This window comes from Opisthocomus hoazin, chromosome 15 (assembly GCF_030867145.1).
Source record: "Opisthocomus hoazin isolate bOpiHoa1 chromosome 15, bOpiHoa1.hap1, whole genome shotgun sequence".
Lineage (NCBI taxonomy): Eukaryota > Metazoa > Chordata > Aves > Opisthocomiformes > Opisthocomidae > Opisthocomus > Opisthocomus hoazin.
Genome location: NC_134428.1, coordinates 24,520,371 through 24,548,315, shown reverse-complemented (window position 1 = coordinate 24,548,315; position 27,945 = coordinate 24,520,371). Strand labels below are relative to the sequence as shown.

The 27,945-nt window shown below is 56.3% G+C and overlaps 1 protein-coding gene across 4 annotated transcripts in view; it reads right to left on the bottom strand.

The window, feature by feature from the left end:
- LMF1 (lipase maturation factor 1) overlaps window positions 1–27,945 on the bottom strand; it is a 218,012-nt gene that overhangs the window by 1,630 nt on the left and 188,437 nt on the right. For all 4 annotated transcript variants that reach the window (XR_012765657.1, XM_075436995.1, XM_075436993.1 and 1 more), the window contains 2 exons: window positions 25,033–25,216; window positions 12,306–12,418 (listed from right to left, as the gene is read on the bottom strand). Coding sequence is in view for 3 of the 4 variants with exons in the window: in XM_075436995.1 (XP_075293110.1) it covers window positions 12,306–12,418; window positions 25,033–25,216 (297 nt within the window). In the remaining variant the exon portion in view is untranslated. The remainder of the gene's footprint in view (window positions 1–12,305; window positions 12,419–25,032; window positions 25,217–27,945) is intronic.

Here is a 27,945-nt window from a genome sequence, read left to right as displayed (position 1 = left end):
CGGCGGCAGCTCGGGCAGCCGTCAAGTTCCTTCCGACTGCGAAAATAATCAGGGACGGCTCCGATGGATTTGCCATTAGCGCTCACCTTTGTGTCACCGGCGCTGCCACGGGAAGCAGGGGAGATTGCAGACAACGGGGAAAACTGCACCCAGTTCAAAGGTCTGCTGCCATCACATAGAATAGTAGTAGTAGGGGTTGGAAGGGACCTCTGTGGGTCACCCAGTCCAACCCTCCTGCCGAAGCAGGGTCACCTACAGCAGGCTGCACAGGACCTTGTCCAGGCGGGTCTTGAATCTCGGCATCTCAGCTGGAATCGCGCTGGGGACCCAGATGAGCAGTACAGAAATGATTCTCCTAATCAAACCCGTTCACGCGGAGCTGCTCGTCGCGCCCGTCGCTGGCTGCGGGCTTGCAGCAAAGGGCAGCGCATCGGTTTTCTGATCGTCTCCTGGCCGGAATGGAAACGGGACAGGCATCCCCGCGTTTCCCGCTCCGCTGACGATGAAGGGGGGGTCCGTGGAAGCCCAGAGGAACGCATTTGGAGCTGCACTGGGCCAGCTTGGATTTAAATAACTGCTAAGGGCTGGGTGCCACGGGGCGCATGGGGACGGAGGTGTCCCCTGACGCTGTCCTGCTCCATGGCAGAGCCTCCCGGGCTGCCCTGGCTCCTCGCTGCCCGCTAACGGGGGGCTGCAGCGGGAGAGGGGACCAGCCCTCAGACCCGGGGAGGGGAAAGGAGAGGAGGGGGCAATGCCACAGCCCTGCCGGAGGCTCGGGCTGCCCCAGCCTCGGGGCTTCGTCGCACTCAGGGCTGTTTCCACACCCTCGCTCCCTCTGCCCTTTTCCGAGGCTGGTAAAAGTCAAATGGGGGCTGAAGTGTTACTCCCACCGTGCTTACTTCGCAGGAGCACAAAACATCCTCTTCCTAATTAAAGCGCTACTCAACAGCAAGGTTCCCGCGGGGGCAGGTAGCCTGCAGGCTCCTGTCCGGGATGGTCGGAGATTTCCAAGCTGTGCTGCTTGATTGCTTGCTTGGATTCGAAAAAACACGCCCACCTCTCAAAATAAAGCTTCAGTGGCTGATTTTAGGTCAGTCCCTCTCCTGCTCGGAGCCACACCGGGGCTGTTGAGGGTTCTTCTTCACCAAGTGACTGCAGAACATCTACCGAGCTGGACCCGTCTCCACACCCCCCCAGAGTATGGGTACCTCGGGGTGCCCCACGCTGCAGGAGCTATCGGCAAACCCCACCTGGCAAAGCTGCCATTCTCTGGGCAGGGCTGCAGAGCGCAGCGGACTCACCTGAGCTCCCAGGGCAGATCCAGGGGACCTCAGGAGGTGGCAGGTCTCTGCTCAGACACAGAAGCGCCTTCTCCCCAACCTCAAGGACTGTCCTACAGCCCCTCTGGAATGGAAATTTCCTTGTCCCCTTCGAATGGGCTTGCCTGCCCAGATTAAATAATATCTCTCATCTGATTTGGTATGATTTTTTCCATATGTTCCTCGACGATGAAAACGTTCGCTATCAAAGGGATCGGCATGTAAAACTAGAACCGTGTGAGCATTAAAGCGACCGCATGCAACTGAAGCTGCATTTTTGTGGCATAAAGCTTGCCCTTCTATCTGACTCTGTTTCAGGCTCTTCTGTTCAGAGCATACATCAATCGGAAGAGTCCCCCCAACCGCGCGACCTCCAGACTCAGCCACCCTCTCGTTCAACCCATGGTGGCTCGGCTTTGCTCCACCTGAGCCCTGAGCCGGGGTGTTGGGATGCACGGTCCACGTCCCAGTGACAAGATCCACGGAGGAGGAACCCGCACAGCTCCGTGGGCTGGGGATTTTGTAAACTCCATGGAGCTGAGCTCTTCCAGGAGCTGAACCACTCACCCAGCGACGAGCTACAAAGCTCCGGCAGACCACGGCTCTTCGCTGTCCCGCACTGCCAGTGCTTCTCTGAGGATTCAAGGCTTGAAGGTTTCCATCCTGGCAAGCAGAGCTACCAAAGAGCCTTTACACATGGCTGCAGCGGCCAGCGTGTGCTGTGGGATGGAGAACGTGCAGCGGGATACCTCCGAGCATCAGCGTACCTCCAAGGATCAACACACATGGCAGCATCCACACCCCAAGCCGCCCGTCCCCTCCGTCCTTCCCAGGGCTACGGGCTGTGGGATGAACGTGGAAAACCTGGAACCCGCGGGAATCTCTCCTTGCAAGGCTCGCAGATATAAAAGCTGCAGAGTTTAATACTCACTGGAGCCCCTCGTTTCAGGGCTCACAGAGTTTACAAGCTACCAGGTATTTATAATCTACCTGGGTGCCTCCGTCCTGAAGTTACGGGATTTGCAAGCTCCCCCAGCGCTGCCTCGCCGGACCCGCTCCCTCCTCTGGGATTCGGGGAGCGAACGCGCTCCTGCGCTTCCAGGGCCGAAGCTGTGACACCCCGGAGTCCGTCCATCATTTCAGGGCTCACCGAGCTCGCGGGCATCACCTGGAGCCCTGGACAGCTTGTGACTCGGGCGAGACGCGCGTGTCTGCCATTGCCCGTGGATTACAGAATCACAGAATCACAGAATGGTAGGGGTTGGAAGGGACCTCTGTGGGTCATCTAGTCCAACCCCACAAGAAGAAATTGCTACAGGCTCCAGATCACCTCATCAGCAATTGCTTGTGCTTTGGGCAGCTTTGGGGCTCCCACAAGGACCTTTTGGCTGGTGGAAGTGACCCACAGGTCTCTGAGCCCCCTCTGATGCAGAGAGACTGCCGGCACTCACAAACCTTGCTTGCTGCTCTGGAGAGGTGGGAGAATCTTCAAGAAGGACACGAAGCAGCTCTCTGACTTCACCTACACTGAAAGGAGTCTAATGCCACAAGGGCTCACTCACACTTGGAGAAGGATGAGCAAGACCCATGTTTCAGAGGAGACGGACAGAAAGGCCGGGAAGGACAATCCCATCTGCGAGCAGTTTCCCAGGATTTACTGAAGGAACACAAGCTGGCAGCTCCTCCTGGCTCCCCGGGAAGCACCGGGCAGCAGCTACCGCAGCCGGCGGGGAACGGCTCGGGAGGAACATCGGGCTGAACCAGCTGAACCCAGGTTAGGTCCCTCAGGAGGCACACGAGGGCAAAATAATCACTGGAGAGGCAAGAAACAAGATACAGTCAAAGCAAGTCTGACATTTCTCCTCCAGGAGATGGAAACCCTCTCTGCTCTGACAACGGCAGCGAAGGAGGACACGGGACAGCAGGGACTGAGCCCCACGGCCGTGCCCGGGAGGTGCTGGCAGAGCGACGGCGCTGATCCCGGTGCAGAAGGCTGGAAGAGGGAGGACCACCGAGCCACCCAGCAGGACCCACCGCTCCGGACGGGATGCCGGGACCCGCCTGCCACCACCCTTCTGGGCAAGCACCCGCTCTCCATCACCACCCGCAGCGGGCAAACCTACCGCCTCGGGGAGGGCAGAAAGGCTAAAAATAATAAGCATTATTTTTTAAATCGATATATTCATCCCGCCAGATGCCCGGTAGCAGCTGCGCTGTAGCACTTTCAAGATTCGCTCATATATCAGCCCGTTATGACATCTTCCAACTGTACGTGTTAAAAATTAGCAGCGATACTGGGGTTGCTGGGACGGAGGGCTAAATCTCCCAGACAGCTGTAATTAGTTCCAGAGGGTGCAGCTGTCTCCCTGCAACAGCTGAGGGCTTCGGGGGGGGGGAAAAACCAGAGCCGGTGCTTTCTGTTAGAATTAATGGCCTGACAGGGCAAGGCGGGGTGGGAGAGGGAAGCAAGGAACCAAAACACGGGGCGTCTTTTCCATCTGGGGGAGGGGGTTTGTTGGGTTTGTTGTTTTTTTTTTTTAAATCTTGAAGTTCCCCGCTCCACTGTAAATCAGGGAGCGAGCGGCAGTGGAAAGGACAAATTCATTACAGTAACAGAGCCTCCATCATCGGCTTTCTTGCTTACTCTAGCCCCGTTAGCAGGAGCGATCATAAATTCATCTTGGCCCAAATTTGCAGAATAAGGGCAGTTTTATGGGTTGTTTTTCAACGCCGCTGACTTCTCTTTCTCCAAGGCTCCTGCGAGGTCTGGCCCTGCAGAGCTGGAGCATCCTCAGAACTCTCTCGGGAGACGGACTGCGTCCAGTTCTGGGCTCCCCAGTTCAAGAAAGATGAGGAGCTACTGGAGAGAGTCCAGCACAGGGCTACGAGGATGAGGAGGGGACTGGAACATCTCTCCTCCGAGGAGAGGCTGAGGGAGCTGGGCTTGTTCAGCCTGGAGAAGAGAAGGCTGCGAGGGGACCTTAGAAATGCCTCTAAATATCTGCAGGGTGGGGGTCAGGAGGATGGGGCCAGACTCTTTCCAGTGGTGCCCAGCGACAGGACAAGGGGCAACGGGCACAAACTGAAGCAGAGGAAGCTCCAGCTGAACCCGAGGAAGAACTTCTTCCCTCTGAGGGTGCCGGAGCCCTGGCCCAGGCTGCCCAGGGAGGCTGTGGAGTCTCCTTCTCTGGAGATATTCCAGCCCCGCCTGGCCGCGGTGCTGTGCAGCCTGCTCTGGGTGACCCTGCTTGGGCAGGGGGTTGGGCTGGGTGACCCACAGAGGTCCCTTCCAACCCCTGCCATGCTGGGATTCTGTGATTCTGTTTATCACCTCATGGACAGGCTCAGAGGCTGCATCTACACTGAGGGCAGAGGAAACCCTGGGAGAAGGAGAGCTGGCTCTCCCCGGGGCTCACAGCGCTGGCCGGGATTACTTTCGGCACGGACAGACCCAGTGGGCAGGTTTCACCTCAGTGTTTCCGTGTGGTGGGGATGTGGGCGATGGAGCCAAGGCAGGACCTGCCCTTGCCAAGGGCTCCCATGGCCATGGGACACGCGGTGTGGTCCGGCCCCGGGGCAGCCGCCCCACGGCTGCATCCGCCACCGCTACGAGAGGTGCCTGCAGACCCGATTTCCCACCCCGGGAGCAATCCTGATGCTCTGAGCCGAGCTCTGCCCACCCTCACAGCGCTGAAAGACTGAGGTTGGTTTTACCAAAAGAAAATGCCTTAAGCTTTCAGTCAGGGCGGTGGACTCATTCCATTCTGATAATATCAGACATTATAAGTGCTGACGATAAATTAAAGATTTTCTTTTAAATTATAATACATAGGGGAAGAAGAAACAAACGGCGGTAAAACATCTCACCATGGTGAAACCCAGCAAGAAAGCCAACAGACCGTGTCTATACTTTTTCACCTCTGTGGATCCTGTCACACCCCAGGACAGTCCCACTGCTGTCAAAGCCCCTCTTCAGTGGGAAAACCACGGGAAATATTCCACTTCTCCACGCAGAAGACACCGGGGCTCGTGGGAGAGGCTTTGTGTGGATTCACATCGCTCCCACCCGCTGCCCCGTCGCGAGGACCACGCGGGTGCTTGGAGGGAGACTTGTCCCAGCAGGGAAAAGCCCTGGATCAGGCAGATCCAGCAGAACCAAGCTCCAACCCTGAAGGACTCGCATCCCTGTGGAGCATCCCATGCCCACGAGCACCGCTCCCGCCTCTTCTAAAGACTTCTGGGGAGAGGCTTTGCAGAACAGAAATGTCGTTTCCACCTGCATCCCCGTGATGCCCCCGTTTTCCACTGACCCCACGCTCCCCGCCTGCTCTCCGCACCACTCTCAAGAGCTGCAGAATTACCCTTACCCATCTCGGGGGTGTCCAGGGGAGCAGCCCCCAAAGTGGCTTCGACACTGCGCAAAGCCCTCCCCAGGTCCCACAGGAAAGCACCCACACCTTCTGCCGGGGTCTGCGGGGACTCACCGGCCTGGAAAACCAGCCCAACACCCCCCCGCCCCCAGTATAATTCCCAATAGCTGTGACACAAATGGGAAATAAATGGGCAATCAAATTAACCAAAGGCCACCAAACGCTGCGTTCTTCTGGCGTCCCGCAGCCAGGCAGCATCAGATGGGAAGCGCTGCCTCCATAACTGACACCACCGCTCCAAACCCAGGTCTTCGGCTACACGTTGGGGCTTTTTCAACAAAGTGCTACTCCAATGGGAATAAAAGTCCTCCAGTGAACATGATTTAATATCAGAGACACCGAACGCGTCAGTCAAAAAGAAACCTGCTTTGTTTTCCTCCTTCTGTAAGGCAAAGTCGGATTTTTGGTTTCTTTTATTGTTGCAGTCTGTTTCCATGACGGTGTGTTAAACACTTCTTAATTTCTCAGCCAAAGCCCTACCGTTCAGATTTATGATGGCTGGGGTTTTATGAACTATCCGCCGCACAAGAATATTTTGTAAATCGACATTCCACAAACATCGCCGCGCTCGAAGTCAGGCTTCGCACTCCGCTAGGCTGGGCGCCCAACAATACCCTCATTTTTAATCAGTCACCTGTTTCTCATTTCAACTTTATCACACTTGAAAAAATACTATAATTTCTAGAGTTGTAAAGAAACCTACAAACTTTGGTCTCAGAAATTTCATTTCGAAGGCATTAACTCATTTTGAAAGTCCCTTGGCTATTGGAGGTGTAGAGTTTCCATTAGCAGAATAAACTCCGTGGAGTATGGAGCGTCATGTTCTTAGGGAAAACAGTCCCTTCCCCTAATTATTTAGTCTAGCAGGGAATGAAAATAATTAAGTCTCAAAATTCCCTTTAGAGTGGAGGGTGGGGGGGTTGGGATATGGAAGAAAAAACAGCTTTTTTTCCACCCAGCTCCCGAAGGGAGCCGAGCCACGCTGGGCACCGTCCGCAGCGGGAAGGTGGGAGCAAATCCCAGAATCCCAGAATCCCAGCATGGCAGGGGTTGGAAGGGACCTCTGTGGGTCACCCAGCCCAACCCCCTGCCCAAGCAGGGTCACCCAGAGCAGGCTGCACAGCACCGCGGCCAGGCGGGTCTGGAATATCTCCAGAGAAGGAGACTCCACAGCCTCCCTGGGCAGCCTGGGCCAGGGCTCCGGCACCCTCAGAGGGAAGAAGTTCTTCCTCGGGTTCAGCTGGAGCTTCCTCTGCTCCAGTTTGTGCCCGTTGCCCCTTGTCCTGTCGCTGGGCACCACTGGAAAGAGTCTGGCCCCGTCCTCCTGACCCCCACCCTGCAGATATTTAGAGGCATTTCTAAGGTCCCCTCGCAGCCTTCTCTTCTCCAGGCTGAACAAGCCCAGCTCCTTCAGCCTCTCCTTGGAGAGATGCTCCAGTCCCCTCATCATCCTCGTAGCCCTGCGCTGGACTCTCTCCAGTAGCTCCTCATCTTTGTTGAACTGGGGAGCCCAGAACTGGACACAGCACTGCAGATGGGGCCTCACCAGGGCAGAGCAGAGGGGAAGGAGAACCTCCCTCGCCCTGCTGGCCACACTCCTCCTCATGCACCCCAGGATCCCATTGGCCTTCTTGGCAGCCAGGGCACGCTGCTGGCTCATGGTCACCCTGTCGTCCCCCAGCACTCCCAGTCCCTCTCCGCAGAGCTGCTCTCCAGCAGCTCAGCCCCAGCCTGTACTGGTGCCTGGGGTTGCAGCAGCCCCAGCCGGGCTCCGGTTCACGGGTGAGGGGGCAGCGATGCCCTTCGGAACCCATCCCGGCTGCAGCCACCCTGAACTATCTTTTATTTCCAGGTGTCACCCCTAAGGTTCAAATTTAAGGCTTTTGTTCACAACTAAAATGAAATTCTCCCCCAAAACAGGCGACCACTGGCTGTAAGCGGTGAGGATGCCGGCATCCAGCACCCGGTTCAAGATTGCTAAGGGCTCGAGACTGAAAAAGGGTATCAGTTGGAGAAGAAGTCCTCTGAGGAGCGGCTGAGGGAGCTGGGGCTGCTCAGTCTGGAGAAGAGGAGGCTGAGGGGAGACCTCCTCGCTCTCTGCAGCTCCCTGACAGGAGGGGGGAGTGAGGGGGGGTTGGTCTCTGCTCCCCAGAACCAGCGATGGGACGAGAGGCAATGGCCTCAAGCTGCATCAGGGGAGGTTTAGATTGGATATTGGGAAAAATTTCTTCACAGAAAGAGCGGTCGGGCGTTGGAGCAGGCGGCTGTGCCCCGGCTGTGCCCACGCCAGCCGCAAGCACCATGAGCATAAACCCAGCAGAACTGGGACGGGGCACAAAAAACATGGGAAAAAAAAGGGGAAACGGTCACTTCAGCTTCCTTACGCAGGTGAAGCACTAAGAGCAAGAAAGGAGCAACAGAATAAATGTGAACAGCAACAGGAATCGGTGAGTGACATGAGAGCCCAGCGCAGGATCCGACCCTGACCCCGGTACCCACCCGAGCCCCCAGCCCTCGCCGGGGTGACAATCCAGATGCTGCCAATGTCGCAGATGTTTGGATTTGGCTCGCCAAAACCCAAAAAGTGACCCACAACCCAGGATCCAGAGGGAAACGGGGCGCTGGATTTTGGCCTGAGCCAAAACGAGCATTTGTAAATTGTTATTTTTGTTTTACGCCACCCAAAAATACACTAGACCCCTGAAAAACTTTTAAAGCAAACCTAATGCCAGAGCAAAGGCAGCTGACACATAAAACCAGCACTGGATCCTGATCCTTTCCTACTATAAACTAGCTGCTAAAGAGGGAAAACAGAGTCTGGGCTTCGGTTAACCCAAGGTAAGGCATGACTCAAGAGCCTGTTCAGCAAGGTCTGCAGCACCGTGTGTTCAACACAGCATCCACGCTCTTGCCTAATTACTTACTGGACCTGCTTGCGTCCCTCTGAACGCTCTGCCATCGTTATCCTACCAATACCAACAAAGATAAAGATTTGCTTTTGTTTTTGCTTTAAATTCCTGAACATTTCACCTCCTCACCTGCTTCAGAATGCAATTAAAAACCCCCCTTCACCACCTGGAGCAATGCAGTGTTATCCCAGCCACATCCTCCTTCATTATTTCCATTTAAAAATGAGTTCCTGTGTTCTTCTACTTTGATTTTTTTGAACACCACTGATGCCAGAAAGCATCGCAGAGATGCAGCGGTAAGGTCTTGGAAGGCAAGACGTGACAGATCATTTTCTTGATTTTCAATCTGCTGTGATGTCTTGTTTTCAGCCTCAGTCGCCCGAGTACCAGGAGCAACGTTTCTGGCACTGAGGGACACGCGGTAATAAACAGCTCTGGGATTCTCAAAATGCTTCTGTCTCTCCGTGAACCGCGAGAGCCGTTTACGGCCAGCAGCCACCAGATGGTCCTGGCTTCTGGCTGCCGGCACCAGGGGACACCTAATTCACGCGGGTGACTCTGTGTCTGCAGGTCCCGGGTTCTGCTGAACACCCCGGGGTCAGCCAGCGCTCCAGTCTGACTTTCTTTCTCCTATTTTTGTTTTTAAATACAAAAAAAAAGCAATGGAAAGGAACACCTCGCAATGAACGCCGCGTGGTGAATTTACGGGACACCAGCAAAGCTTGGAGAGACTCGGTTGACAAACCCAGCCGAGACGGAGCCGACCCAACGCAGGTTCTCCGGCCGCTCTTCCAGCTCAGCCTCGCAAACCATGCCCCAGCACCATCTCCCCGCCAAGCTCCCGAAGGACCCAGCTGCTGCCGGATCCCCGCGGGTGAGCCCGCTCCCGGGCTGAATTTCTGCCCGCCGTGAGCTCCGGCGTTCATTAGCACCCTAACGAGGTGCCCACCGCCTTCTCCATGTGGGTGATGGCACCGGCGCTGGGCTGCACTGTGCCCCTTCCCTGGCCACCAGAAAGGTGCCACCGCCACGGGGGGTCCGAGCAGCCCCCGAGACGGAGCTGGCAGGGAGCAGCGGGGAGGGCTGGCTCGCCGTCACAAGCCAAGGACCCCACTTCGGCCAATAAACGCACGCGCAGTCAAACGAAGGGCCGTAAAAACGAAGAGAAAACGCGACCAAAAGCAAGAACACGACCCACAGCGAGATTTCACAGGCGGTGGCTCCTCTCACAGAATCACAGAATAGTAGGGGTTGGAAGGGACCACCATGGGTCATCTAGTCCAACCCTCCTGCCCAAGCAGGGTCACCCAGAGCAGGCTGCACAGGACCTTGTCCAGGCGGGGCTGGAATATCTCCAGAGAAGGAGACTCCACAGCCTCCCTGGGCAGCCTGGGCCAGGGCTCCGGCACCCTCAGAGGGAAGAAGTTCTTCCTCGGGTTCAGCTGGAGCTTCCTCTGCTTCAGTTTGTGCCCGTTGCCCCTTGTCCTGTCACTGGGCACCACTGGAAAGAGTCTGGCCCCGTCCTCCTGACACCCACCCTGCAGATATTTAGAGGCATTTCTAAGGTCCCCTCGCAGCCTTCTCTTCTCCAGGCTGAACAAGCCCAGCTCCCTCAGCCTCTCCTCGTAGGAGAGATGATCCAGTCCCCTCATCATCCTCATAGCCCTCTGCTGGACTCTCTCCAGTAGCTCCTCATCTTTCTTGAACTGGGGAGCTCAGAACTGGACACAGTACTCCAGATGGGGCCTCACCAGGGCAGTGTAGAGGGGAAGTAGAACCTCCCTCCACCTGCTGGCCACACTCTTCTTGATGCACCCCAGGATTCCATTGGCTTTCTTGGCAGCCAGGGCACACTGCTGGCTCATGGTCACCCTGTCGTCCACCAGGACACCCAGGTCCCTCTCCGCAGAGCTGCTCTCCAGCAGGTCAGCCCCAAGCCTGTGCTGGTGCCTGGGGTTGTTCCTCCCCAGGTGCAGGACCCTGCACTTGCCCTTGTTGAACCTCATCAGGTTCCTCTCTGCCCAGCTTTCCAGCCTATCCAGGTCACGCTGAATGGCAGCACAGCCTGCCGGTGTGTCTACCACACCTCCCAGTTTGGTGTCATCAGCAAACTTGACTCTCGACGCCACCGAGCCCGACCAGCGATCACGCAGCACCAGCACGCTGCTCCTCGCGCGGAAAGCCAACTCCAGCCCAGCTCATCCAGCTCAAACCGCTCCGCACACGTCATTAAAGCCGCATCAGCCCGTGGCAAGGGCTGTGCTGCTCTAGCCCAGCACGCCTCTTGTAGCAGTAATTAACAGGGGTCCCCGAGAGCCCTCCTGGAGCGGAGCCAAGGCGTCGTTATTTGTGTGTCACAGATCCGCCGCGCGTGTAACCCACCAGACTGCGACACGGCCCCGTAACGCGTCCTCAGCTTTAAACCAGCGTCAGTGCGAACGCCGGCGCGGCTGTGAGGCTCTGCGCCACGGGCAGGGTCCTGCGGGCGATGCTGCACCAACGGCAAAACGGGTTCTCAAACGGGAATATGGGCAAAAACCCCCAAATAACTGCTCTTACAGCGGTCCTGGCTCCTGTGCTTGGAGGGATGGTGTCCCACCAGGCTGTACCGATGCTCTGAGAAGGTGCCTGTGCACTACGAGACAGGGCTGGATGCCTTGGGAACCCCAAAAATGTGGTTATTAGGACTACTCCAACGCGGTGGTGGGAAACTCACGTGGCAGTTGTATCCCAAGCTCTGTTTTTTTGCAGACTGTGCACAGACATACGTTCAGCTCGGTGAATAAACCCTCTTGGGTTTATCTACCTATCCCATCTCGGGATGCGTGAACCATCTCAGAGCTCTGGGAAAAGGTGGCGGTTCCGAGTGCCGGAGCTGGAAGCGGAGCGGGGCTGGGGACGCGCTGCGCCGAAGCCGAGCCCCGGTGGCTGGGTTCAGGAAGGTCGTTTCACGGGGTGCCGTGAACCTTCATCCGTGTTTGCAGTGCACCCTAAGAGCCTCGAACGGCAAATATTAGCAAGAGCATAATATTACTTCAGTTGATCCAAAATTCCCTTAAAATGTTTTCTCAGCTAAGAATAACTTCATCCACAAAACAGACACTTTTGTGAAAAAATCTCCTTTTGTGGAAAACCTTGGGGTTTTCATCCGTGCCTTTCACTTGCTGATGTTTGCTTTGTCTCTCCACTGGAAACACCAGCACTTCCAAGACAAGGGTCCACAGAAACCATCATTTTTGCAGGACTGATTTGTCTTTGGAACACACACCTCAGCGGGCCAGCCGAGCGGGGGGTTTTGATCCCAGCTCGCAGAGTGATCATGGCAAAAAGTCTACAGCTGATGGGCAGGAAACCATCTCAGCAGTGACCATTTCTGTCCAAGGGAAGCAACGCTGAGCCCAGCACAGACCTGCCTGGGAACGGGCTCAGCCAAAGGGTCCTGGCGTCCCCGCCGGGAAGGCGTTATGGTGCTGGGAGCACCGGCTCTTCCCGGTGTCCCCCTCCAAAACCCACCCTATTTAAAGACCACCTGGGTACCATCAAATACAAAACCCAGCCCATCAATGGAAACCACGTCTGCACGTCCAAGATAGGAGCAACACGGAGCCGGGGTACTACCAGCTCCCTCGGCAAAACTCAGTGCTTACCGTGGGGGTGCTCTGCCCGCAAAGGGGTTCGTTGCCATCAAGGACAAGGTCTCCTCTTCCTGGGCCAGCAGCTTCCCAGCCAAGTGGATTATCCATTCATTCTGCTCATAGGTCTTGGGGAAGAAACCAGAAATACAAATGTTAGGTGCTGCTGGGCTTGTCATGCAGCATTACTGGCATTAAAGACTTCTGTGAGGTCTCTGGGGAGAGATTACAACTGATTTGGATAGCAAACGATGAATTTCGTGTTGCAGGGAACAGATCCCATGGGATCCAACACCTTGAGGTCCAGACCGAGACCTTCTGGCCTCTGTGGGGAGCAGGGAGAGCTTCACTGTGCTTGGCTCATCTGGAAATCATTCATAGAATCATGGAATCATGAAGGTTGGAAAAGACCTCTGAGATCATCACGTCCAACCGTCACCCCAACACCCCCACACCTGCTAAACCATGTCCCCAAGTGCCACATCCACACGGTTTTTGAACCCCTCCAGGGATGGGGACTCCACCACTGCCCTGGGCAGCCTGGTCCAACACCTGACCACTCTCTCAGTAAAGAAATTTTTCCTAATACATTCCCAAGGGTATGGACACAACTGAGGGTGTGCAAGATGCAAAGGTTTAATGAGCTGTTCGTTAGCTGAGCTGGGACAGCCTGCCCCAACTGCAAAGCAGCATCCTCCATCTCAAGCACCCCTGAAGGAATCCACAGCACAGCTGAGCGGGGCCAAGCGTGTGCCCACGGCCAGCGGCCACAGCTCAGCTGATGATCAGAGACTAGACGGCGGTGAGGGACACATCTCCACCCTCCCCCAGCCCGGCCAGTGACCTCTGCTCAAGGCGTGATGCCCAAGGGGACATTTCTGCCAGCCCTGCATCCCCGCCGAGCCCGTGGCACCGCGAGACATGTGGCACCCACACAGCCCTTCCCCGGGCACGGGGCACCCACCACCCCCGGTCCCCCCCAGCACCCATCAGCTGCGGCTCCTCCTCGGATCACAAATCTTTCTGACTTCACACATCTCTAACACAGCTGGAGCGTTGTTGCCAACCCTGCACCCAAAATACTTGATTTAAATAATCTCTTTTAGCAGCAAGCTCCACCGAGGAACAGCATCGGCACGTTTTGAAACGACAAACCATCCATCATTTTAATTCAGGTTGCTTTCACTTGTGTTATCCAAGGGAAAAAAAGAAGAAAGTGACTTCTCTGTTCCCAGTTCCTCTCTCCTCTTTATTTCCTTCGACCTGTCCTCTTCACCTCCCGTATCCAAGCTGTTCCCTGAGCCACGCAGCCACTGGAAGGGAGCAGCTCCGCTCCCGGGAGCCGTGGTCCCAGCTGCAGCGGCAGGACTTGACTCTGCACTTGCCTCCCTCCAGGAATCCCTGCATCTCATGCGCTTGCTGGGGCTCCATAAAAAGCATTTCCCCTTCTGGTGACTTTCTATGCCTTATACTTCCATCAAGATTTTTTTTTTCGTCCTTTTTTTGATGTGGACCTGAATGGATTTTTTAATGCAAGCAGTAGGGGACACTGTGGGAAAGCGGAACCCGGCAGCTGTACCTGCAGGGCCGTGACTAACGCCGAATATCACGAAGTTACTCTGCAAATCTTTTTGTTATTTCCGTTGCTAAGGGAAACCGAGGAGAGGAACGAGATGGAAAACACCAAACGCTGGTGGAAAGGCCCATCGAGCAGCAGCTCTGCCTCGCAGGGCTTCTGACCCGTGCTCATCGCAATTTAGAGGAAAACCACAGAGCTTTAAGCCAACAACTTTCTATAAAAGATGACTCTCCCCATCCGCCTGCTTCCGTCCTGCCTCACCGTGCAGCTCTCCTGGCTGTACTACCATCATGGATGGGTGCCGGAGCCAGGGATGGGTTCAGGAGCCAGGGACGGGTGCCGGAGCCAGGGACGGGTGCCGGAGCCAGGGATGGGTTCAGGAGCCAGGGATGGGTGCCGGAGCCAGGGATGGGTGCCGGAGTCAGGGATGGGTGCCGGAGTCAGGGACGGGTGCCAGAGCCAGGGATGGGTGTTGGAGCCAGGGACGGGTGCTGGAGTCAGGGACGGGTGACGGAGCCAGGGACGGGTGCCGGAGCCAGGGATGGGTGCCGGAGCCAGGGATGGGTGCCGGAGCCAGGGACGGGTGCCAGAGCCAGGGATGGGTGTTGGAGCCAGGGACGGGTGCCGGAGCCAGGGATGGGTGCCGGAGCCAGGGATGGGTGCCGGAGCCAGGGACGGGTGCCAGAGCCAGGGATGGGTGTTGGAGCCAGGGACGGGTGCCGGAGCCAGGGATGGGTGCCGGAGCCAGGGACGGGTGCCTTAGCCAGGGACGGGTGTTGGAGCCAGGGATGGGTGCCGGAGCCAGGGACAGGTGACGGAGCCAGGGACGGGTGCTGGAGCCAGGGACGGGTGCTGGAGCCAGGGACACGTATGTTTCCCACCGCCCGCCCCACGTCGTGCCCTGCCCACCCCAAAGCCCCGTTGAACCTCCGGCGCACCCCTCCCTCTGCCGACACCACCCCGCTTCCCATCCCTCCTTCTCCTCCCGGTCCCCTTCCCAGCACAGAGGAGGTGGTGGTGGCTCTGCAGGAGGGACCCGCAGCGGTCTGGGAGGGGACCTGCGGTGAGCCCCGGCGCCGGGCGCTTGGCATCACGCGAGATGTGGAACACCAACCTCGCAGGACTCGCGATAACCCCGCCAGGGCTGCAGGATGCCAAGGGCTCGACGGTGCCACGTTTCACCGGATGACCCACGCCAAGACTCCCAGCCCCACCAAGCCGCTCTGTGCCCCTCGACAGCTCAGCGATGCCCGAGCTGCTCGGCTCAGGGTGGGCTCTGGGAGGGTGGGTGCCACAGTGGGACCTGCAGCCCTGGGCATCCTTGGCTGCGAGCAGGGACCTCTCGAGAGGTGCGACAGCAATTGCAGACGATCAGATACCACGGGGCAGCCCTTCAGCATCCGGTGCCTCCCCGGAGATCCCTTTTCCAAGTGCTCTGTATGATTCTAAGCGCTGTTTCTAGGAGGGCTTGGGAGGTGTGCGGGTTCTGTGTCTGAGCTGGGGAGAAGCCGGGGAAGAGCAGAAACAGAAATCACCAGACTCCCGGAGCTAGAGCTTTATGGAGAACCCCAAATCTTCAAAGCCCGGTTCAAAACCGTGAGGGTCTGTAATGGTGGAATTGGCTCCCTGGCTCACGTGGTCTCCAAATTGTTAATTAGCAGCTCCATGGGCACAAGAGTTGGACTCCTGGTTTGTAAAGTGTTTTTCTTGTAAAATTTACAACATGTCTGGCCCCAGCGAAGTCTGCGGTGAGAAATTTCCACCCGGCGCAGCCCCCCACGCTCCCCCCAGCACGAAGGCTTAGATATCGCGCCGGAGCCGAGCTGCACTAACGACCGCGCTGTTTAACTCATTACTCTGTAAAGCGATACGGTGACAAAGGGAGGAAAAAAAGAGCCTGGGAGATCTGGGCCGCGTCCAGGGAAGCGTCACAGCGCAGGGCAGGAAGGTGACGGTTCCTCTGCCCGTGGATGCCGTCAGACCCGGACCCAAACGCCGTTTGCAGAGCTGCAACGGTCACGACGGGACGGATTCCCTGGCGTCACGCTCCGCTTTTGCAAGATCTCAGTGGGCAAAACGGTAGAGCCAAGGCTTGAACCATCCGGTGGATCAATCAGAAAGCCAGGGCAGATGCAGACGTCGCTTTAGGGTGGGCAGGCATGGATCTGGTTCGTCTTTCAGTTTTGGGTCTGCACCAAGCGCAAAGACAGGCGGGTCGGGATGCAGGTCCTGGGGTTGCAGGTCCTGGGGATGCAGGTCCCAGGGTTGCAGGTCCTGGGGTTGCAGGTCCTGGGGTTGCAGGTCCCGGGGATGCAGGTCCTGGGGTTGAAGGTCCCGGGGATGCAGGTCCCGGGGATGCAGGTCCTGGGGTTGCAGGTCCTGGGGATGCAGGTCCCGAGGATGCAGGTCCTGGGGATGCAGGTCCTGGGGTTGCAGGTCCTGGGGTTCCACGTTCCGGGGATGCAGGTCCTGGGGATGCAGGTCCCGGGGATGCAGGTCCTGGGGATGCAGGTCCTGGGGTTGCAAGTCCCGGGGATGCAGGTCTCAGGGATGCAGGTCCCGGGGCTGCAGGTCCTGGGGATGCAGGTCCTGGGGATGCAGGTCCCGGGGATGCAGGTCCTGGGGTTGCAGGTCCCGGGGATGCAGGTCCCGGGGATGCAGGTCCCGGGGTTGCAGGTCCCGGGGTTGCAGGTCCCGGGGATGCAGGTCCCGGGGATGCAGGTCCCGGGGTTGCAGGTCCTGGGGTTGCAGGTCCCGGGGATGCAGGTCTCAGGGATGCAGGTCCCGGGGATGCAGGTCCTGGGGATGCAGGTCCCGGGGATGCAGGTCCTGGGGTTGCAGGTCCCGGGGATGCAGGTCCTGGGGTTGCAGGTCCCAGGGATGCAGGTCCCGGGGATGCAGGTCCCCAGACTTCTATGCCTCCAGCAAGACACGGGCACGGACCAAGACTCCCACACCGGCCCCCGTCCTCCAAAAGCTGGGGCTGCAGCTCCCCTCACGCCATGCAGCACCCATGCCCTACCCGTGCTGGGATTACTGGGGACCCAGTGACCCGCGCAGCCTGCTGTGACGAGCTGCCGCAACGCACCCGAGCTGCACAGCTCAGTGTCCAGCCCCGAACAGAGCATCCCGGGGAGGTGCAGCCCACCATGGATGTGGACGTGATTCCCTCCTTTGGCTTTTGAGAGTTTCCTTTCTGTTTTAGCGTAGAAAACCACTAAGGAACCTACCCACAGAGAAAACCCATCGTCAGCCCAGCTAAAATGCCTGAGCAAGGCAGCTCGGGCAGGGATTAAGGTCCCTGAAGCAACGCTACCTTCACCACAGAGCCGAAGCCTTTCTCCACCGACAGTCCGTGCAGACCCACCGAAACGCACCACGCGCAGCTCTCCAGCAAGCCAGATCATCTCTAACCGCCCTTAAAAAGCTCCAGCCCTCCGAAAATCAGGATTTAGATACAACACGGCGGAATAACAAGGAGGATTTGGTGTTAGGACCCCATGAGCTTCTATTTCCTGCAGTGCTCGGGGTGCACGCGGCGTTGGGATGGGGCGTTGCTCCTTGCCCCGCACCCGCCCGTCGCCCAGCGCCCGGAGCCGAGCATCACTGCGGGCCCCCGGGTGCCACCGCCGCTCTCAGACCTCTCTCCAGCGGTTGACACTCCCCAACCCCTCCGCCTCCGTGCTCTACCAGCGTATAAACACCGCATTCTCACCTTGAGTACGTTAACTTGCACACAGAAGTATTTAATAACTGTACAGAATTTAAAACCAAATCACCACTAAGTCCGGCAACAGCGAGGAGCTGGGGCCAAACCAGACGCGGCAGCGACGAAACTCTGCAGAGATAAAGGAGAAGAGAATATAATCATGGCAAAAAACACATATAAAAACCACCCGGCGCTACAGGGAATGCGTTCCCAACTGAAATAATAAGAACCCTTTTCCTCTAGCTTTAATTGGTCATTTAATGAAAAAGGACTGCGGATTAGCGTGGCGTTTTATTGACTCGCGGTCCTGGCACCGGCGCAGGAGAGGAGGGAAGGACGAGATGCACATGTGGGAACAGCTGGAAGCTTGGCACGGCAGCCCAGCCTTATTATTTCACATGGTTGGGAGCCCCGCACGGTTTCCCAGCGGCGTCGGCCTGCGAGGGCGGGCGTCAGAGGGCCAGCGGAGGTTTACATTTCCCGCGCTGGGTTGTAAGGGGCATTTTCTGCGTCACAGCCTCCCCACGGCGGGGATCTAAAGCCGGAACTCTGCTGTCCTGGATATTTCCACCCAATATTCACATTGCTGCTTCCACTTCGTAGCTAAGCACCTTGAACTGTTGCTGTTTTGGGAACTGGAGCTATCAGCTGGAGAAATAATCCACATCCCACAGAAAAATAGGGCGTAACTAATGTAATCTTTTGCTTTTATGTGATATTCCAGCTCACCGCCATTTGCTACCATCCCATTACCCCTGCGACTTAACCAAGGAAGGTCAAAGGCTACGCCAGGTCACATCGCTTCTCATTATCTCCATTAACCACATCCTCTTCTCTCTGTTAGTGTCCCAAAGCGGCAAGCCGTTTCCCCGCGGGTCTGGCTGCATCTAACGTGTTGTTTCATCGGGGGCAGTTTCTCCAGCCTCCCTGAAAGCCATCCCTCAGCCCGTCCCGTCAGAGCACACCTGGGGAAGCAGCAGGTCCCCGAGCCGGGCCCAGGAATAAAAGGCTGTGTGAGAGAGCGGAGCAAGACCTCGGGAACGGGCGTTCAGCGCGTGCCGCTACGGGGAAACCACGCACCTGGCACAGCTCCCGTGTCACCTCTGTATTGGGAAAGAAAAGCCACTTTGTCCCAGAACGGCCGCTGTAGACAATAATCACTCCCTGCACGGACAAGGTCTCACTCGGTATTGATCCAGCCCGCAGACCGATAGGCTATCAATCAGCCTTCTTTGGGTTTCTGGGCAGCTCCATCGCAGCGTTACGACAGAGGTGAGTCTGGGGGTCCCGCGATCCAGCCTGCAGTTTGTCCAGATGCAGCCTGGGGGTTTGGAACTGTTCATATTCGCAGGGGGACAAGTAAGCACAGTCAGCAGGAGAAAATAAAATTCTGCCACGCTGAACACGGACCAAGATGTATGAATGCTGCAATGGAAAATGGAAGTGAATCGAGCCCTGTATTTTTAGAAGGGGGAAGAAAGGAAACGTAAAAGGCCGCGCTCAGTACGCTGCGCATGGGGTTTAGGTTTTATTACGTTACACACACCTCCTCCTCCATTCTGCTGCCATCCAGCTTTTTCCTGGAAGCACCAGGCCAAGATAACAGAGGCTTGAATAAAATATTTGACAGAAATCCTAATCTGCCTTCTCTATAAACGGGGTTACTTTTTCTCAGCTCTCCCAGTTTGTGCGCCGTAACGCGAAGTCTCCACCACCACTCCCTGTTCCCACCCAGGGGAGCTCCTCCGAGCATCAACCCCGTGGCTGAAGCTTCCCTCTCTCTCTTCGGAAGGCAGCTGGGATCTGTTTCTCAACTCACACACCGTCGCTGGAAACCACACGCTGCTCCTGGGTGCGTGGTGAGCACTGCTCTGCGGAGGTTTGCGGCAGAGCCCCGTAGGACACAGCAACCCGGGCCACCAGCCGGAGAGGTTCTGGTGCCAGTCCTGACACCCAGAGACTTCTGGAGCAGCTCCAGGGTACAATGCAACAAGTCACTGGGCTTTAAACATCATTAGGAATCCTTATTAGCTTTGTTATTTTCTGAGTAGTTGTGATTTGGTAAGCACCAAGAGCGTGCCTTCGTGTTGGCCAGATGAAACAGAATAAATAACCTTCATGCCACAGCAAGGAAGGGAAAAGCCTTCCCTTTGATTCTGCGTTGCTCAGAGCACTGAAGGCTTTCCACCAGCTGCCCACTGCTGAAGAACAAATCTCTGGTACGATAAACAACCGGCTTTTGTAAAGTCCAAGACATCCCGCTACCGGGAAAAGTGACCAACCCGAAGCCCCAAAACTATGAGCAGTATTTTGTTTTCTGGTTGCTGTTTATTAACGATGCTGAATCCACCCACTGCCTGCCAAAAACTGTAACGCTTATTGTACGAGCGGCACAGCACTGGGTTGTGGGTTGTGACGGCTGCGCTCCTTCTGCAAATGCCCACCAGAACCGAGAAGTCAAATAACTACAGGAGTGTTGCCATCGGTAGCTGGAGGACAGACAGAGCTTCAGCAGTTTGTCTCCAGCTTCTGTAAAGACAGGATCTCTTTGCACTAACACAATAAAGTGTCAAGGGGTGAAAGTTTTTTTCCTCATGCTCAACCTGAATTTTCCTGAGATTAAATCATACTCTGCCATTTCAGCCATTGCTTCCTCCCTTCTCCACCACGACGCAGAAAACAGATTGCTGCTTTCCCCTCTGCAGTTGGTTTTCTCCTCTTCCAAACCCTTTCTGACACTGGGATGCCCATGCAGGCTCTGCTGCCGTGGGAGCAGGTTTCTGCACCTCTGCTCTTTCCGTGGATCCCTCTCCTGCACCCTTCCCGAACTGGAAGCGTGGTGGGAGGGTGACGCCGTGCGTGCCGAACGCCTGCTCGCCTGTCCCGGTACCGCATCTGCCCTTTCACGACGCCTTCTCAGAGGCGAGCTCCTCCGGTGGGGCACACTCCGCCGGGAAGCTTCCCCAGAGCACGATCACAGAAACACAGACTGGGTTGGGTGGGAAGGGACCTTTAAATGCCACCCAGCCCAACCCCCTGCCATGGGCAGGGACATCTTCAACCAGAGCAGGGTGCTCCAAGCCCCGTCCAACCTGGCCTGGAATGGTTCCAGGGATGGGGCATCTCCCACCAATCTGGGCAACCTGGGCCAGGGTTTCACCACCTTCCTCATGAAAAATCTCTTCCTTATGTCCAGTCTAAATCTTCTCCCTTTTAGTTCAAAGCCTTCAGCCCTTGTCCTATCGCAACAGGCCCTGCTAAGAAGTTTGTCCCCATCTTTCTTACAAGCCCCCATTAAGTACTGGAAGGCCATAATAACACGTCCTCGGAGCCTTCTCTTCTCCAGGGTGAACAGCCCCAGCTGTCCCTGCTCCATCCCATCCTGGGGCCGGTGACGGGTCCTGCCCGTGGGCCGCACCGCACACCCCCCTCCCATCCTCTCGGATCAAAACCAGCGAGATCGCTGGGCTTTTAGACCTTCTCCTCCGTTGTCCTCACAGCTTGGAGGCATCTACAAATGCATTGAGCACATGGTGCCATTCTTCTCAATTAGCAACAGCTCCTCTTAAAAACGTGCACGTGCAGTAAGCGGACTCAGACCTTGGTTTAAATCACTCCGACAGAGGCAGGCGATCCGGAGCGACCGACCGCAGCGACGAGCACCTGAACATCAGCTCCTGACCGATGGACACGTTTTTATTGAGGCCACCCCGGCCCACTTTGCCCAGAGGTGACCAGGTCATCAGCTGGGCGATGGAACCAAGCGGGTCCCGTCCGAGGCGGCTGCTGAGAAACGACTGCAAAGGCTCGCACAGATTTCCGCACGCCGCTGCCGGTCCGTGGGAGCTTTTCCCCTTCTGCAGACGGGAAGAAGCGACGCAGACATGTTTCTGGACGGGTTACGGCCCTGCCAGAACTAAATGAAGGGCTTCAATTCAGAGCTACGGCACCCTCGGGATGTCGAGACACACAAAACAAAGAGGGGATTTAGAAAACAAGTGAAAAGGCATATTATATTTAGATAATAAAATTAACATCACGAAAATCGTTCCCTGGAAAATAATACCATGTTACATTACAGATAATTATGGCACTACTGGATCGGTAATTAAGAGGCGGCCAACTAATAAATGGCAATTCAGAGGTGGGGCAGCACCGCGGCTCCTCCCGTCCCCGCGCCGGGGCCGTGCCAAGGGCCCGGCTCTCCCATGCTCCGGCTCTTCAAAGCGAATCCTGCAGCTCCAGCCAAGGCGGAAAGTTTTGCAGGAAACCCCGAGCCGAGGAAGGCGTCGTATGTCAAGCGGTGATGAGGTGCAAAGAGGAACCTGTCACGAGCGGCACAAAGGGATGCTAAATATCTTCCCCCCAAGTCCGTGGCTTTTCTGCAGCCTGTCAGAGCTGGATATGTCAGCTCCTTACCTGGCCACCGCCGAGGAACCGCAGAACCAGCCCCGCGGCCGCCCGCTCGGGAAGCGCTGGGGCAGGCGGCGAGCGGCGGCGCAGAAAAAATCCAGAACTTCTGAAAACAAATTGAACCTAATCCAGGGGCTGAAGTAACTTGGTTTTATGGACTCCGTAAACCACCGCGTGGGGTTTGCGAAACTCGCCTGGCTTCACAACCTTCTTCGGGGGTTTCGGCTTCTGGTTTCTGGCCCTTTCTGCAGCTCTGCGTGACTCAAGCCTGAATGACGGCGACGTCTCCCGGCTGCGACGGCGCGGGGGGACGGCAGGACAGCCAGCCCGGGGTGGCAGCTGCCACCAGACGGGCAGCTTGCAGTTTTCCAACAAACATTCGGCCACTCCAAATGGGATTTACTCCACGCTTACGCAGGTACTTCCCTGCCTGAACACCCAGATGTGAAAGCGCCTGCTGCTGCGCCTAGGCTACGTGCCTTCCCGTTATTGCCAGCGTGCTTCATCCCCGCAGTTCTCAAGGATTTTTTCCTCGTTTCTGCACCTTTTGCTATTATCTGTTCTCAGCGGGATCTGAAAGTGCTTCCCGAAGACCTGTGGGCAGCGGGAGGCCATGGGGAAGTCCCCAGGGAGCACGGGATGCCCACGCCGGGTTGGCCGGGAAGGGGCAACAGACCCCTCTCCTCCGGGCGCTGCACCCACCCGAGCCGGGGGCGAGCACCCTCCTCCCGCCACCACAAGGAGACCCGCAATGCTAATTGCTGCTAATTAGCTGGTGTGGACAGACGCCTGGGCAGGCACGCACTCCAGCAGCCCCCGCACCCAGGCGAACAGAAACACCTGGGGGAACCTTTCAGGGAATTAAAAACTAATAATCACGATGTGAGGAGGCCATGTTGTTTCCTCTTCTTCTTCCTCCTCCTCCTCCCCAGGCTGTCCCGTGCATCCCGGTCACTCGGCGGAGAGACGGCGCTGGGCTGTGACCGTGTCCCTCCGCACCGGCACAGCCCGCACTTGCCTGTCACACATCCGTGTTGACACCCTGTCCTCCTCTGGTGTGAAACCTGAGGTCAATTTAGACCTTAAAGCCTTCGGGATATTCCTGCCCTGGAAATCAACAGCCTTCCTCTCACAGAATCACAGAATAGTAGGGGTTGGAAGGGACCTCTATGGGTCACCCAGCCCAACCCCCTGCCCAAGCAGGGTCACCCAGAGCAGGCTGCACAGCACCGCGGCCAGGCGGGGCTGGAATATCTCCAGAGAAGGAGACTCCACAGCCTCCCTGGGCAGCCTGGGCCAGGGCTCCGTCACCCTCAGAGGGAAGAAGTTCTTCCTCGGGTTCAGCTGGAGCTTCCTCTGCTTCAGTTTGTGCCCATTGCCCCTTGTCCTGTCACTGGGCACCACTGAAAAGAGCTTGGCCCCATCCTCCTGACCCCCACCCTTCAGATATTTGTAAGCATTTATAAGGTCCCCTCGCAGCCTTCTCTTCTTCAGGCTGAACAAGCCCAGCTCCCTCAACCTCTCCTCATAGGGGAGATGTTCCAGTCCCCTCACCATCCTCGCAGCCCTCTGCTGGACTCTCTCCAGTAGCTCCTCATCTTTCTTGAACTGGGGAGCCCAGAACTGGACACAGTACTCCAGATGGGGCCTCACCAGGGCAGTGTAGAGGGGAAGGAGAACCTCCCTCGTCCTGCTGGCCACACTCTTCTTGATGCACCCCAGGATCCCACTGGCTTTCTTAGCAGCCAGGGCACACTGCTGGCTCATGGTCAACCTGTCATCCACCAGGACACCCAGGTCCCTCTCCGCAGAGCTGCTCTCCAGCAGGTCAGCCCCAGCCTGTACTGGTGCCTGGGGTTGTTCCTCCCCAGGTGCAGGACCCTGCATTTGGCTTTGTTGAACTTCATCAGGTTCCTCTCTGCCCAGCTTTCCAGCCTATCCAGGTCACGCTGAATGGCAGCACAGCCTGCCGGTGTGTCTACCACACCTCCCAGTTTGGTGTCATCAGCAAACTTGCTGAGGGTACATTCTAAGAAATGTTTCTCTCCTCCGCAGATACAACCTTCGCTTGGGTGAACCGGGTTTCTCCTCCGCTGCCGCAGCCCTCCCGAAATACAGCCGGATTGAACCGCGCGGCTCCCAGTCAACCTCCCGCACCTTCACGCGGCGCTGGGCACCGCTGCTGGTCTGGGATTGAGCCTTCGCTGTCGTCTTGCTGAGGGATAAGCATCCCCTAATGCAGATTAAATGAAATTCCAGCACAGAAAAAAACGAGCGGGGTAAATCTAAAACCATAGCGCGGGTTATGTCATCGCTGAGGAATCCGAAAGGCGCCTACAGGAAAATACCACAAAGCAAGCAAAGGGAGAAGCTTGGGGCAGGGGGAGAGGCGCGAGGGAAGGGGCTACGCCGGGAGACGGGACGGGAACAAAGAGCAAAGCCCGTGCTCATCGGAGATGGGTTTGCCTCCCGCCGCTGCCGCAAGCCCCGGTTTTGTAAAACCCGGTCCAGGTTCTCATGCTCACGCCAACAAGGCTTTGCAGAGTAGGCTAAAAGTTATACAAGAATTAATTTTACAAATTTCCCCCTCTGTTCTCTTTTTGAATTTACGGCTGTCACCTGTTTGCTGACACCACCTGGGGAAAATACCCGGAGGGACCCGACGGCCACACGCAGGCAGTGGCAGCAGCTGCCGGGGTGCCCAGGGGGGTCCCCAGCAGGGATGCGGGCTCGAGGCGGCCGGCGGAGCGGGCAGCTGGGGATGCTTCTGCCCCGCCGTGCCACCGCTTCGCGAGGCAGGGCCACTCCAGGGGCTTTCTCAAGGTCTGTAACTCTTGTTATTGCTGAGAAACAATTAAAAAGCCTCACGTAAAGTTTCATTACGCTGGCAGCAGACATCCTTTAGGAATACACCCTTTTTTCTCTTTTTTTTTTTCAAACATAATGAACTTAGGGCTTCAAATATCCCCTCACCCACCCCAGCACATAGTAAATTCATCAAAATTGATTTTCCTGGTCTAGGGACACCCACAGGCCCGTACCTGGAAGGCAGCGAACCACATCAGCCAGTCCAGGCGGTAGTGGTAAGGGGTGATAAAGCACGGCCTCCTCTTCAAGTCCCCGGGCTTGCATTTGAAGTCGTACTCCTCCCAGACTGCTGTGGGGTCATTGGGATCCAGGCTGGACGTCCCCTGAAGGACGACTTCTGTTCTCTCCTTGGTAATGCTGTGGGACACAACACGATATTTGGTTTTTTGGCTCAAGTCACGTAAAATGCTAGTTCATGAGAGTCAACATGGCAACAAGAGTCAACGGCTTCGTGGTACGGCTGGATCCTGACCGGTCAAGCTAGAGAGAACCTCTCTATCTGCCAGACTTGTCTCTCTCTAGCAGCAAAGTACCTGGAATCACAGAATCACAGAATCACAGAATAGTAGGGGTTGGAAGGGACCTCTGTGGGTCATCTAGTCCAACCCCCTGCCGAAGCAGGGTCACCCAGAGCAGGCTGCACAGGACCTTGTCCAGGCGGGTCTTGAATATCTCCAGAGAAGGAGACTCCACAACCTCCCTGGGCAGCCTGTTCCAGTGCTCTGCCACCCTCAGAGGGAAGAAGTTCTTCCTCATGTTCAGACGGAACTTCCTGTGCCTCAGTTTGTGCCCATTGCCCCTTGTCCTGTCACTGGGCACCACTGAAAAGAGCTAAAACGTCAACTTCTGTGCCCTCCCAACGTTCCCCTCTATCACACTGCAGTTGCGCCCGTCCAGTGAGGGACTACGGCCCAAAAAGATGATTCCTACTGAAATCGATGAGCCTGTCTTTCTAGATCAGAGCCTAACACCTGTCCAAGACACTGGGAGAACGTAACAAGTGTCTCTCAAGTCCCACATGAGCATCTTCAACCTGCACTAACTTCTTTGCCCCATGTTTCTGAAGAAAACCTTTGTCTCTGTTACTCTGATGACTCCCATGACACAACAGCTCTCTGACTACAAGCTCCTGATGAGGTGAGAAAGCGGAGATGAAAGATGGTCACAAAACATAGCTCCATCTCCAGGTTTTTCCATGCGCCATGTGCAGAAATACAGGCTTGCACTGGCACGTGTGGCTGCCCCAACGGCACGACTGCCGGCGATATCTGCAGGGGAAGTTCCACTGGTGACTGCACACAGAAATCCTGCCTCCGTGTTTGTAAGGTCTGGCCCCGAGACCTCCAGCTGTGGGATCAGCAGAGCGGCTTCCAGCTGGGACCACTCCAGCATCCCCTTCGTGAGCCTGGCTCTCCCCGCAGTGCTGCTGGCCATGGGGTGCTGAGCTCCAGCTCGAACCTTGGCCACGGCAAAGGGCTGGACATGCTCGCAATGAGCCCAGGTCAACTGGCTACAGCTGCTTGAGCCTCGGGGAGGTGGTTGGCCCCATACAAGGCAACCCCAGGAGCTGACTCTTGGGGCACCATTAACAGCTGTCTCTACGCGCCTGAACATTTCACCATCCCACCTGGAAGACCGGTCTCACGGACCTATTACTCAGCAAGAGGAGGAGGAGGTAATGTGTGAGCCAATGAAAACCAGGCCAAGAAAAGCAGAAGCTGAAAACAAAAAAGCCCCCCGTACCCAGCTGACGTAGAGAAACTTGGCTGAAAAGCTATGGCAGGTCACACGCATTCTCTTTGCTGCGTGGCTGGACTCTCTCTGCACGGCAAGGTGGTAGAGCAGTGGGGATGGCAAACCCTCCAGGCCACGTGAACACACCATCATCAAGTTCTCAATGACCTGTCAGTGACGCTCGCCCACGCTGGAGAGCTGCTTTCCGTAACGAACACCTAACTGCGTAACTCTGCCTATCAAAGTGGTCCAGCTCCCAACACCCTTTTAATTTTTACTGCTTTGGTCCTTCCTCCTCCAACCCAAGAAACCAAAAGCTTGGAAACACACAGCCTCCACCTTCTCGCCCAATGGCTTCCAGTGATAGACGCTTACAACCCGAGGAACGCTGTACCTCTCAGCTTATAATTGTTACCTACGTTTAATAGATTGCTGGATTCTCCAGCCAAGTTCCATATTATACGCTGGGCTGAGTTATGAGCCGTGGCCAGCTGCCCAATGGTTAGAAACACACTGTAAATCAGGGACACCAAATTACTAATAAAAGTATGTTCCTACTGTGTGATTCAAAATATGTCAAGTTTCACATAATCGTATATTCATTATAAGCTGCAATCCTCTTTTTATTGGTTTACATAGGCTGGAATTACAAACATATTACAGCAGCATTTCATCACATGCTCTTTAGGTTCTGGTAACTGTCGAAACAGAAACCATAGACTGAAGAAGAAAAAAGAACAACAACCCAAAGAAAACAATCTCCCGTAGCTTCACCACTCCAGCCTTCAAAGAGGTTTAGGGGTTATTTCTCCCTCTCAAAAGGAGAAACTTCAGCATTTTCCATAACTTTTCTAAGGTTGATACTTTTAATCATGTTTTTTTCTAACTTTTTTTCTTTCCACAGAAATTTCGGCTATTTGAAAAACCAGGGAAAACATCAAATTAATTTGATGTGCTCCAGGTGTCCTCTGCATCTCCAGTGCTCGCAGTGAGAGCTGCTCCTCCCCTCCCCATCCTCTCAGCCAGCCCTCTCAACGGCCAACCTGCTTCGCCTTTTCTGAAACCCACCGAACTACTGCTGGCTCCTCCTGTGGGACCTCGTCCAGAGCCCACTGCCCCCAGAGCTGCCCACCCCACCCCTTGGCTCAGACCCCTGGGGAACGCCCCATGGCCACCACGGCGAGCTGGTGGCAAAGCCCAAGGTCCATGCAGAAGCACTGGCCCTGTTGTTGCCCCTGGGGCGAGACGTTGTGATGAAGCCCTGAAGCACACAAGAACAGCGATGGTGAGCCCAACCGTGGCTGACCTAAGCCTGGTGACCTGTCCCTCGAAAACCCAGCCTCAGATGTTTG